Consider the following 13507-nt stretch of genomic DNA (forward strand, 5'->3'; position numbering starts at 1 on the left):
AACCTGTGTTTTGGGAGCCGTCGCTTTCCTTTCAGAAGGTGTTCTGAGCAGTGACGAGGCAAGTATGTTGGGGTTTTTAGAGCAGCAGATATCCATCAGAATGAGGAGACACTGAACTGATCATTTTGCCTTTACTCTGCAGTACTTATTGTCAATACTTGCATGGGTTTTATCACGAGAACTTTGTTTCTTCTTCATGTTCCTAAATTATCAAAGCACTTTCCATCTTTGCGGTACAACCTTTCCTTTCTGTCCCCCAACCAAAATCGAGAGTATAAGACGCAAGCTTCGTCTTTGGTGCAAAGAGAGACTGAGTCCTTGGATGATGTCTTATCTGAAAAATAAGATAAAATAATGTCAGCAGCTGTAATTCTACAAGGCAATGTGCAGTACTGTTGCTGTGTAGAAGCTATTCATGTTTTTCTTCTTGTTGGCACATAGTGCACCTAAAACAATAAAGGATTGTGCTGTCTGTTGGCAGCTTTATCGTTTTAAGCTTGCATTTCTCTTGTGATTGGTCATTTTCTCTCTTTTGAAAACAAGCTGCTTGCAAACAGAGGTTTAAATGTCTATCTAGAGTATTGACCCTCCACCTACAACTTTTCACAGCTGTTGACAAAACTTACGCTTTTGGCTTCTCCTGGGGAGCAAATGTCTGTGTATTGAAACGAACCAACGCTTCTTGCTAAACAGTTTCTTCTCTAGCGTGCGCCAACAAGTGCTTTTGTGAGCACACTTCGAATGTGGGTATTGTCAGACCCCTGAGTTTCTGTGTTGTAACAGAGCTGATTTAGGGTGTTTGTTTTACATTTTGGTGTATCCTGTCTGTCTGTTCTTCTGAGGTCTTTTGGCTCTCGGAGAGCGTAACTGTATTCCGTGCTGGCAGTCACACTCGTGGTAATATTGCTAACTTTCTCACTGGAGGCCGGCCAGCAATGGGCAGAGTTTCTGTGCGGTGTTTAAGACAAATCGGTACAAAACGACATGCAACACCCGTCTCCGGTTTTCCCTCGTCGTTACTGCCTGGTAAAACTGAAACTTTTGTCTCCTGCCATCTTGCACATTTCTGCTGTTTTTATTGTGTGAGAAATCTTTGCCATATGTACGATTGCTTTGTTTGTTGTAATTTTTAATAATTAAGAGAGGCTGCGCAGGGTAGTGCAGGGTATATCGCGTTCGTAGGGACAGTGTAAAAGTTGTGGCTTTTTAAAGGTGAGAAGTTGCTTGCTTCATCATGTTATGAGCACAGTTAAAATTGAAAGCATAACCGTGCTATATTTATTCATGTTCTGCCATGATAGCCTAAAAGCTGTAACGCGCACTAAAATGTTAAGCTTGGAATATTTTCTTATTCGCATGTGGAGTTGACTTAAACTTTTAACACTGAATTGAAGTGGCTTTGTTGCAGTTAAATTTTTGTGTGCGCACTTTATACAAATGTGCCTTGCGAACGCGGCGCGGTTTAGATTTATAGCGGTGCCGAGTGTGCTCGCTGCCTCGGTCAGCTGCGAGCGCTCTCCCGCTGGGGCCGCTCCTCGCTGATGGAAAAGGAGCAGCTGGGAAGGTGCTGTTTCAGGCTCTTGCTGGCATTAAAAAAAAAAAAAAAAAAAAAGAAAAAACAAAACCCCCACTAGCTTGCATTGGAGAGGGGGAACCAGGCCACGTGACTCCCACCATCCTACCCTATGTCACAGTGTGTAGGAGCGCTGACTGCTCTTACCCAATCATGCCTGGAATGCTGCTTGCCACTTGGGCTATTTCTGCTATCTGTCGCTATCAGGGCTGCAGTGCTAACAGTTTGGCAGATGGGACACTTTTTCTTGGAGTTTATGTCTTTGGTTTTTAACTTCTGGCAGTGCCTGAATTGTTGCTGTTCTCCTTCTCCTTTTCTTCTCTCTGTAAAACCATGGCCCATCGGCTGCGGTTTCATTTTGGCTCTGGGCGAAGCAACACAGCCCCTGAATCGGGGATCCTCGACCGGGAGAGAGAAGATGACTTTTTCATGGCGTTCCACACTTTGCCAAGAAGAAACAGTCCTCATGCTTTCTCCCGACACGGAGCGGATTATGGTGGTGGCAGCGATTTGCAAGAAGTGGGCTCCTTAAAAAGGAGCACATCCATGTTTATTCCCCAGCTGCTGAACAGTATTGATGCGCGTCCAACGAGAAGCTCGTCGATGCAGATCTCTCTTCAGCGCAAAGCGGCGAACGGCTGCACGGACGAGTGTGCAACCCTGGAATCTCCGGAGGAGACACTTCCTTGTAAATTGTCGGACTTCAGGGAGCTGCGTGCAGCCCCTGTTGAAAACCGTTGTTCTTCTCCGAGCGGTCCAGAGGTCACTCCTGAAAATTCTCCACCCAGGCTGACTGAAGAGTCAGGGCAACAGATTAATGGAACTATTTGCTGTAATCGTAGAGTATTTTGTACTATTCCCTCTAATAACCAGGGTGAGGATGCTTCATCAGCTACCCAAGAAGATGAGGCACATGAAGCAGCTTCAGGTTTAAACATCAGCGGTGTGAGGATTCAGCATCGGGCTTCAAGCGCAGACGTGCCTCAGGTTACTCTGGTACCCTTCAGTACTGAGACTCCAAACAGTGCTCCCACCCCTGAACCCCGGCGCTGGTCTTTGCAGCACGTGCCAGATATGTCGGCAAATTCAGGGAAAAAGTTCTTTGTTCTCCAGTTACAGCAACCGCAGGCAAGTGGTACAGGTGCAGGAGGTGAATGTAACTTTGGTTTTACTGGAACAAAAGGGGACAGACTGGTCAGGTATCCTCGGATACGGCTAGAAAGGAGTACTTCGTACCCTGTCCAGCCGCCAACAGAAGAAATTAGCCCCACAGATGATGGATCAGACTCGGAACCGCCTGGAAATGGCAGGAATGGGTCAGAAATATCTAGAAGCAATTCAGTAGAGCGGATTCCTCAAGGGAAGGGATGCCTGTTTAAAATCAGACCAGATCAAAACACGAGGCAGCAGCACTTCAGAATTCTTGTCACCCGTGGTCCTGAAGAACAAAATCAGGCTCTTGGTAAAGAGGGTCACGGCAGCCCTGGTCCTACGACAGCCAGCACCACAGTAAGTATGATGCTGAGTATGCCATGCTAGCAAAGTGGAGAGTTGCCATGCAAAGGCTTCTAGACTTGAGGCGACAGAAGCACTTCCATTGTTAGTGCTAGAATGTTCTGCCTTTCTCTGGAGCGAGCCACGAATCATCTCTATTTCTACTGTAACGTAACTTTGCTCTTGGTTATGATTTCATCCGGTGTAATATTTTGAGATCCTAGTGTCACATGTGTTTCTTAATTCAGTGTTACATCAGCTGGAAAGATTTTTAAAAACTAGAACGTTGAAATGGCAAATCAAGTGTTTGTGTTAATTTAGTTGGCTGAGACCTTGCTGCATGAAGAATTCTTCATGCACTCTGTTTTTAAAGGCAAATACTTTGACACCTTCTAAGTGTAACGTACGCACGTGTGTACCTCTGTGACTTTAAAGCCTGTGTTGTGGTGTGATTAGTAGCTAAGGCTATAGAAATGTTAGAATAATTCCAGTCAAGATTTTGACTTAGGGTACTAAGAAGCTGGGGGGAAAAAGAACCTTTCTTATAGCAATTTTGGGGTTTTTTGGCCTTCTGGAAATGAAAAACATGTCCTGCTTTTTGTGTGCCACAAGTCCTGATCAAACAACTGTACAAGTGGCTTGGCACAACTTAGTAAACAGTTGTCTTGTTTGTATTTGCCTTGGGTTTGCTTTGAGATGACAAAACTCATCTTCTGGTTTTTCTTTGTTATAATGGGAGAGTATTGGTGTTTTATGTTTTTAAGCCGGTTCTTAAAAAGCCAAAGTAGAAATTAAACTTAAGGGTTTAGGTTAGTCATTTGCTGAAATTGCTTTACTGTGCAATTTAACACTGCCCACTTGAGTTCCTGAGCTCGGTGATGCTGTATATAGAATAGTAAGCACTCTGTCTCCAGCTGTGAAAACAGATTCACTAGAAGAGATTTTGGTCTCCATTGCGTGTGTGTTCTCGTTCCCTGCGCTTTCGTTCGGTGAAATGTAGCACAAAGACAGCTGCTCGCTGCAGCAAGGCCATATGATGACTCTGCAGCTTTCCTAGGAAAAAGCTAATAGTCTCCAAGTTATTCCAGTATAACGTTCTTGTTAGCTTTTCAGTAGACATTGTGTGTAGAAAATCACAAAGTATCCCTAAGCTTTTATTTTAAAAAAGTAAAATTAAAAAAAATACAATCCCTTGCCAGTGCAGGTTTCATTTCAGCCTCTGTAAGCTAGCAGTTTTGTTAGATGTCGTGGGTTGTGTCTTTCCTGCCAGCCTGAGAACATCCTGCATTTCAGATGTTCCCGCTGAAAACTTCTCTGATTTTTCTTCTTCATTTGAGTTTCGCATATGCAGTACGGTACGTTAAGTGCCCTCATGCTAAAATGAATCTAAATCTCATGCTAAAAATGAAGTGGGGAAAAAAAGTATGTCTGATTTTTCCCTTTCCTATTTTCTACCCCTTGTTCCTTTCCAGTAATAGCTGTTTGTGGAGAACCACCATAACCAATTAGCTAAGTAGCTATAGCATGTCAAACCCAGTACAAGGCGTCAGGCAGAGGTTTGCAGATCTGTGCAGCCTGCAGAGATGTGCCCCAGTGTCTCTGCAGTAGTTCCCATTTTCGCAATGGATCTACCCCCCAAGGTCCCGTCTTTGATCTTCACTGTAGTAACGATTCGCATACCAAAGACATACTTCAGTGTTTCCAGAGGAGAATTACGAAATTTGTTCCTACGTGCTCGCAGTTTTAGTTGCCACGTCAAATCGATTTAGTCAGCCATGAAGCATAGCAGTCACAGCGGCACACAGTCCAAATGGTACTTGCATTTTTAGTGCGAAAAGTTTCAAAAACAGAGAATTAATTGAAACTTAAAACTTTTTAGTGGTGTTTTCTCATATTTGTAGTAAGCTCAGAAATACTGTGGGTGGAGGTGATTGGCTGGTCAAGATGCCATAGGGAGCGTGGGGAACAAAAGCATTTTGGTGCAGGTTTTGCTTTATTTTGCCTACATCTAAAACATTCTGTGGTAAGGTGTCACTTTTAATCTGTCACACAGAAGTTGGTTTGGCGGGCCTGTGATGTTAAGTTAGGGTGTGCCTGAAATATTTGTTCTGTTAAGCTGAGGGGAAGAGTTGCCATGTTTTATAGTTGTTGGTGTAAAAAACAAACAAACAAACAAACAAAAACCCCCCAAAATTCTAGACGCTTCCAGTTAAACAAGTTTGTGTGTATTTGATTGATATAGGGCATGGCCCTGGGGCTGTGAGCAGCAGCTGCTACGGCCTTATTTATCTTGAGTGAAAACATTCGAGCGGGCGTCTGCAGTCCTGCTGCTACCAAGTGTTTATGACCTTTCAAATATCTTCTGTTTCAGGCAGAAGCGGTTTTGGGCAAGCAGGATGTATTTCATTACAAGTCATTATAAAATACTGAGTAAAGTATGAGCTTGTGTCCAATTGTGAAAAATTTTATTTGGGAGCCTTGTTACAAATGCTTTTGACCACTGTGGTATTTTATATGTAATGCAATAGGCTGCTGCTAAGTGTGTGTATATACTGCGGCATATAACAAATACTGGCATTGTTTATGATTTGGGGTTTGTGAGTGCAGAGCTGTATTTGTGGGAAACACTTCAGAAATCTCATGTATTGGACAACTGTTGTAGAGACCTGACAAAGGCATCTTTGTTGTGATAAAAGTACACAGTGCGCCATCAGAATGTTGTAGTAGTGATTCTGAATTATATTTAGTTAACAAACAAAAGTGGCAACTCTTGACTCTGCAAGTCTGCATTTCTCACAACTCGGCTTTTATTTTCCTTTCTTAGAAACAATTTTAGAACAAATATTGTTGTGGAAGTACTCGGAGTCTGCTTACGCTCCTAAGCTATCAGCTGGACACAGGGCATGTGAACGGAAAAGACCAGGCTAGGATAAACACGGCTCAGCAGCCACGGAGGGCCAGAACTCTGCATTGCACAGTGCCGGGAAGACTTGGGCGCGGGCGCCGAAGAGGTGTGCCTCGTTCAGGCTGGTGCCGTGCGGCCGACCAGCGACTGGTCGCCTAAACTCTAGCTGGGACGCTGTCCTTGGCAAAACTTCCTTTCTATGAAAGCGGAAGCAGGGCTGGGCGAACACGCGCAACGCCCGTGACGGCTTTTGTGGGGACTCTATGGGAAGTAGTTAAAAAATTCATCTGAAGAATGTGGAACTGGATGGAATTAAGGAACTAGAAGCGCTGCTGCCTCTCCTCAAGGCTGTAACATCCGCTTCCCTGCCTTACGCTGCCCTTTGTCATAGGCCATTCCAAACTTCGTGCTTCTCTTGATACCCTGGATTCTGGTTGGGAAGGGGATACCAGTTCCAGTTTCCATGGGAGACCTCTGCCTGTCATTGAGGCAGTGGACTTCAGATGTGTCAGTGGTGAACTTTATGGTTGATCAGGAATGATTTTTATCGCCTAGAGCAGAGCCAACAGCTATTGATAAAGCTGTGTAGGAGAAAGGCAGGGTTGTTTGCTGGAATCCTTCTACAGAATTAGTGATTAGGTGGTCCTGCTTTGGCAGGGGGGTTGGACTAGATGATCTTTTGAGGTCCCTTCCAACCCCTACCATTCTGTGATTCTGTGACGATTACACGACTGCAATGCAGCTGAGGAAAAATCTTAACTCTTGGTTTCACGTGGTAACTTAAAACTAAGAGCGTGTAGGAACGATATTCGTAATCGATTTAGTCAGCCATGAAGCGTGGCAGTTGCAGAGGCGCTCAGTCTAGATGGTACTTGCATTCTTTAGATTTTTACAAGGGCAGAACTTTGCAGAGAATTGGTAGTAATCCACTTGGAAAGTTGCTACTACTAGGCAAGTTTAAAACCTGGAACCATCCTCTCTCATATCCCACTAGGATAGCTACGAGTCGAGTCTGTTTAATCATGTCAGGGATTGTTTATTTGTGGGTTTGACCTAAGAGAAAGCAGGTCAATGAAATTGCTGGTGGATTTAGAGGAACTGCTGGTGAAAATTTTCTAGTGTTCACCAGTGTTACTAAAATAGTATCTGATGTTACATCATGTATATAAAAGATGCGCATTTCTGCTCTATCTAGGATTAGAAATGTGTATCTAAAGAATTCAACACTTCTATAGATCTTCCTTACGCAGTGAAGCCCTACTGCAGTGTTTCTGCCATAGCTGGACTGTGAATTAGTATCAGATATATGGAAACTTACACGCAGAGATGCGTACAGATTCTCCATGCAGAAAAGTGTGTTTAGGTGACCCATCAGCTGTATATATGGGCAGCGATTTGTCAGAAAAGGGGTGTGATCATGACAAAATGCCAATTAACTTGCCTTACAGGTTGGTGTTTACTGTTACCCTATTTTTGGTCACAAGTTCTTGACACGCCATGCTCCCAAGATATTCATAGTCTATGATACAGAAGTCTTGGGACAGTTTTTTTTATGCCTGGGGAAAAAAAAAATTCAAATGAGGAAAATACAGTTTTATTCATTTTTTTTTGTTGGAAAAAATGTAATACACTTAAATAAAAAAATAAAGACTAGTTAAGGGATGACCAACATTGTGCTTTTTTTAGTTGAATATTTCTTCTGTAGACAGTCTCACAAGTTGTATGGTTTTCAATAGCAAGTGTCTGCTTTAGTTCTACTATGCTATCTTCTTTGTGTTTCTGTGCATTATCGCCCCATGGCTTCCCACTCCCAGCGTTGTAGATCACTGTTCTCTTAGCTGGAAATAGTTTTCTGTGCACAGTGATATTCAAGGAGGAAACAATCTGAATCACTAATTAAGCCTTCACTGCAAGAAGCAAAAGAAGGTGAGATGAATTTCATTGTTTGCAGTCCTTTGAAGATGATGAATTTGTAGAGGAGCTTCCATTGGCCACGTCTTTAGGCCACATTTCTGCCATAGTACTTTCTTTCCTTATCCATTCCTTTCAAATGGATATTGTTATATCAAAATTACTGATATATCAAACCAAATATCCAGTCTGTCCTGGATCCAGTGGGTTGGAAAAGAAGAATTTGGAGATACTCAAAACCCATCTGGACGTATTCCTGTGTGACCTGCTCTAGGCTGTCCTGCCTTGGCAGGAGGGTTGGACCAGATGATCTCCAGAGGTCCCTTCCAACCCCTACCATTCTGTGGTTCAGTAACTAGCACTTCTATCCTGTGACTTCACCTAGCTCCAGTGAACAAGCAGCAATTGTCTGTACTTGCCCTGTGCCATGCCTTCATTTATAAAGCATGTACCACTGTATGGCAATTAAAAAGGGTGGGGGAGGAATAGCATAGTTCTGTATTTTGACCAGTGTGATTTGCAAAATAAGAGACATACTTTGGTTAGTATGAAATTCAATTCTGGATTGAGTTTTCTGGTTTATTACTTTTGAACATAAACTGATCAATTTAATTTTTTAAAAAAAAAAAATCCTTCAATGTCTTGGTGTAAACTATATGGCAGTCTGAAAGTCTCTTTCCTGAGATGGTGTTGAGACACCAAATGGTTTATGAGTTGCTGATCAGCAAGAGAAAAACTGATGGAAATCTTTAAAGATGAAATGAAATGAGAAGGAATTCTTTCCCCCACCCCATTCAAATAACCATTGCCAGAGTTTATTTGTTTCAGGGTAGTTAATGCAGTCCACAGAGAGAGACCTTAATTTTCTCCTGTAGTGTTGCTCTTCTTGGCCACTCCTGTGGTCATTCACCAGCCTGTCATTGACACAGTGTTCAGCACTTAATTTAACATCACCTCTAACTAGCCCCCACGCTGGTACTTTCTTGGGACCTGAGTTGGTATGGGACATGGTGCTGCTTTTGCATTGGAAAAGAGGTTTAATTCCTTCTTGTATAATTTCTGAACCAAGTCTAAATGTCAGAGAACTCCAAAAACAGGACAAATCCTGTTCCTAAGGAACTTACATGTGACCTGTCCTGTTCCCAGTGAGTGCTGGGGTGTACTGGAGCCAGCAGTCGCTCCACACACAGTGTTGCTCCTGTCTGCCCGTGCGGACGGTGGGAAGGGGCTGCGCGGACGCTGCTGGGCTCAGTGGGCGAAGCTGCTGGCTGAGCCGAGCTGGGCCGTTCGTTCCCGAAGCATTTACCAAGCGCAGCACAGCATTCTGAGCGGTACAGACCACCACGAGTCAGACTGTTAGCAGTTTATCTGCCGGCCTTCATTATTCCAGGAGCATATTCGTGGAACTTCAGATGTCTCCTAAAACAGGCAAAGGTGTTTGGAAAGCGTTCTGCACCTTTCACAGCTCGCGTCCTCCCGTGCCACGCAGGGCTAACGCTACCCAGGGACTTCAGCTTGTGCGTGGCACGCGGCTAAGTTTGGAGACCTACTTCAGGGATTGCTGCCTGGGCTCTAACACGCGTTTCTAGAGCATAATTCATGTTGCCCTTAGCTAGTTGTTTAAAATAGCTCAAATGAATAGTGCTGTGAATTTCCTGTCTCCCCACTGGCTATACAAGGAGTGCAGATGACTATCTGGAAAGCCTCTGTTCTGTGCAGATAAGGCCTTTGTTGACATCTGCAGGCAGAGGTGATGAATTCCATCCCTCGAGTCTCTTTAGGTTTTCTGTCAAGGACAAAATCAGTTCTCCTTCCCTCCTGTCTCCTCTACAAACCCTGCTCTAGGTTGCACTGAAAGAAAGGTATCTCCCTGACCACCACAGACTGTGCGCAGGGATTGCCATTTTTCTCATCGTTTTCTGTTCAGGGATCTGCCATAGGTTACAGCCCACTTCAGGCCTTTCCTTCAGGTGTAATCATCCTCCCCCTTTTTTATTTCCATCCAGAAATCACCTGGCCTGCTTCTTAATTGCCCTTTCCATCAGCTTGCACATCGGCTCTTAAAAGATCTTCCTCTCCTGGAAGGGGCAGACTATCACGTCCAAACACGCGAGCAGAAGCTAGTTTTACAAGAAGGAAAGTACCAAGGAGCAAGCTGATTTCTGGGGGGGGCTGGGGGGTGGTGGGTTTTTTTTTTCCTGTGTGAGTGGAGGAGAAATAGCACATTGCATGTACTGTCAATTGTCTTGCAGAACCAAGAAATCCATACGTAGTTTTTAGTCAAGTTTTCAGAGAGTCAAGTGTTGGCAGTGCTGCTGTTAGTCTGTCTCTGCACATTCTCAAGAGTCCCCTGGGAAACGATTCTGAACTTTATTGGACTTCACTGTCAGGTGTTTTTCTTTTTGTCCCCGACAGCTGTATCTTTTGGTATTTTCCTGTAAAGAAACCAGAATAAAACTTTGAGCAGAAGAGCTGGGAATAACATCACTTTTTTTAATAGCAGTAATAAACGGTTTGCTCCTGCATGGAAAAACGGTATGCTGAGCTTCAGCTTCAGTACACAGTGATCTCTTTAAAGCTGAGTTTATAAGGCCCTCAATTTATAATGGAAATGCTGACACGATCTTAACACTGAAGGTGCCAGCCAGAGCAGCTTTGGTATGGATCTACCCACAGAAAATTGTAGATAATAAACCAGATAAAGTGTCTTGATTTGCTTTTTGTACTGTTCAGCCGTTTTCCTGTTTGAGAAAAGCTGTCAAGTAATGGAGAATGTAGGAATGTGCATATTTTATGACTGTTCTAGTTCAAAAAGCTATTCTAAATCCAAATCTATCGTGTTTACTTACTTTCCAGATTAAATCTCGTTGTAAAATGTGTTACAATGCATACATTCATCTAAAATCTGGTGCTTTATCTGTTTTTTCGTCTAATCGAATGGCATTGGTAGCTTCCAAAAGTCAGGAATTATGTACAGAAAGAATCATCAATAAAATCAGCAGTATGACTGTGTAGGTTTTTGTCTCCAAAAGGAATGAATAAATAAAAAGAAAAAAACCCCTCACTGTTGCTCTATTTAAGTCCTCTGATATTGTAAACCTACAAAATTCTGGGCTGTGTCTTATGTATGTGGGAAAAGCTGATTCTGGAGTTCCAGGCCCAGACATTATCCTTACCAAAACACCTTTCTGGTTTCCAGGTCTTGTCAAGCTTCGAGGGTGATAGGGTGCAGCTTCCTTCTGACTAGATGAGTCGTGCCAATAAAATCCATGCTGCACTCTGTGCCGTGGTGTAAATTCGGTTGCGTTGGTAGAAAGCGGCACCTTCCCTTTCGGCCCAGGCTGCAAAGAATGGCCCCGGGTGACTCGCATTGCCAGGCTGTGCTTTGTTATTCTAGAAGAGAGTGAGAGAGTGTAGACTGTGGTGTGAGGTGGGATTTTAATCCTCAGTAAAAGAGACATTCAGCTATAAATTTCTACAGCCTGACTGGCTCTTTTCAGTTACTTGTTGAACTCTTAGTGTCTTAATGCTACTAGGCACAGAGATTTTTTTTTTTTTTTTTTTTTTTTTAGTGGCAAAGACTAGTATATGATCACAGTATATGATAAATAAGGCAACAGGAGCCTACTTATTCAGCGTTAGCTTTAGTATTCAACAGACTGCTGGACAAGCACACAAGCATAAAACTCTGGAGTATGGTATTTTAAATACTTTTATTATCAAAAGCAAGCTACTTTACAATTAAAAAGGAAAGTACTCATCAAACGGTGAAAATCCTTTCAAACTGGACACTGGAGGCTGATAATCCTCCTGCAGAAAGTTATAGCCTAAGTTTTACCTCAAGTGAGTGTTTAAAACAGTTTATGTAATTTTATTTTTTTAAGAAAAAAGTTTTTCTGCTTTGAAAATTCCTTCTGCTCCACATCCTGTAAATAAAAACCACAGCATATCTGGAAGTGGAAATAGCAGTATTATTTAAGGGATTATGTTAAATGACAATTATTTAAAATATTTATGTTGCTAAATAAAATCTAAAGCATTATTATCAAAGCTAAGAATTATATCTGTTGCGTTTTGCACATACCATCCTGGACAGTGAAAATCTCTAATTTAGATGTGGTGTGTTTTAGCAGTAATACATTTATCTTTTAGTGCTTAGTGTTTTAAAGACTTTAAATTACAAACTTGTTAACCATTTAGTTGTTTGAAATCTACTTCAAGTGTGGTTTCATATTCACAGATTCATATTACCACAAGACATTTATTTGCTTCAAATTCCGTGGAAGTGGAACTAAACTTTGTTGTTGAAAAGTGGAGCAGAATCTCCTTCAACGTGCACACAGAGTCCTGCTCTCGCTCTCGGAAGACAAGAAGGGGGAGGCTGCTATAGCTGCTGTATTCCTGACACTTCATTATTTTTAGAAGCCCTATCGGCGAGTGCTTGCCAGCACACTGAATTATTATAAACACAAGTGAACTATACTTGCAGGGGAGCAGTTGCGGTGTGTTTGGTGATGCAGCCTGCAGTTATGCAGCAGTGTGTTTAGTCACACTCAGCTTTTCGGAATTCAGTAATCCGTGATACGGGTTTCTAGCCCTCGACAGAGTCATGAAGGGTTTTTTAAATATTTGACATTTTAGGGTGTTGGATTGCAAGAGATCCTCTACAAGGCACCCTAGTTAAGCTACAGAGTAGCTCCGACAGATTTTATTTACTTATATAGTTTACAGTGCTGGTGACATTCTCAGCTTTCCCAATTCCCTTCCAGCCTCGCAGAACAGCCTGTCTGACGCGGGGAGTGCCTCACGGTGCCCGTGCCGTGCCGGGGGCTGAGCCGGCGGAGCAGGCTGCTGAAAGAAAACCTGCCGGCCGTCCATGAGAAACTGGGGTGGGGATTGCTTCCTGCGGAGGACCGATGGTCACCGCTGCCACCGGGGAGACACAGTCTGGGACAGGCACAAGCCGTGCTGAGGCAATGCACGTTCGCAGCGCAGTGTTACCTGGTGGCCACGAGGAAAGCTTGCCGGTCAGCAAAGCTGCGCTGCAGAATTTATTTGCTCAGCAACGAGTCTGTGGGTCTCAGTGTATGGTGTGTATCAGCCTGTTCTCTGTTGACAGATGAGCATGCAGAAATTTCTGACATCTTCAAAAGGGGTAGCAGGTCCTCCAGTCCTCGGGATTATGCCTGTCAACTTCTGCCATTATCATTCTGAGTTATTGGAAGAATTTTAAATTCTCACATATTTTAAAGAAATTATTTTGGTTTGTTCATATATTGGCAACATCCTGCAGGTGGTCTGCTTTGTCTCCTACTCTAGATGAAAGTGTTGTCGTTCAGCTCTGGGGAAGAAAACCTGCAAATGGAGCTTTCCCTGAACATACTTGTCTGTGGGAAAGGTTCGGTAAATGAATGCTACCGAATGAAGGAAATGTGCTGAAGATGGTTGTTCATCTGAAAGGACAATCTGTATTCTCAATAAAAGGTTGCTTCTGTTTGCATAGCAACCATCAGGGAAGAAAGACTGTTTTGAAGGAGCCACACAAATATGCCTACATTTTCCTGGTTCCTCAGGCTGATAGACTTTTGAAAAGGCAGGCTTTGCTGTGTCTTTGACAGCAAGAT

General features: G+C 43.2%; 1 protein-coding gene across 2 annotated transcripts in view; it reads left to right on the plus strand.

Annotated features, from left to right (window-relative positions):
• Positions 1–1906: 1906 nt before the first annotated feature.
• The window catches only part of NEDD4L (NEDD4 like E3 ubiquitin protein ligase), an 87961-nt gene continuing 76360 nt past the window's right edge, over positions 1907–13507 (plus strand). For both annotated transcript variants that reach the window (XM_086479610.1, XM_086479611.1), the window contains exon 1: positions 1907–3082. In XM_086479610.1, coding sequence (XP_086335736.1) covers positions 1907–3082 — 1176 coding nt within the window. The remainder of the gene's footprint in view (positions 3083–13507) is intronic.

The sequence above is a fragment of the Leptosomus discolor genome, chromosome Z (assembly GCF_034619465.1).
Source record: "Leptosomus discolor isolate bLepDis1 chromosome Z, bLepDis1.hap2, whole genome shotgun sequence".
In the NCBI taxonomy this organism is placed as follows: domain Eukaryota; kingdom Metazoa; phylum Chordata; class Aves; order Leptosomiformes; family Leptosomidae; genus Leptosomus; species Leptosomus discolor.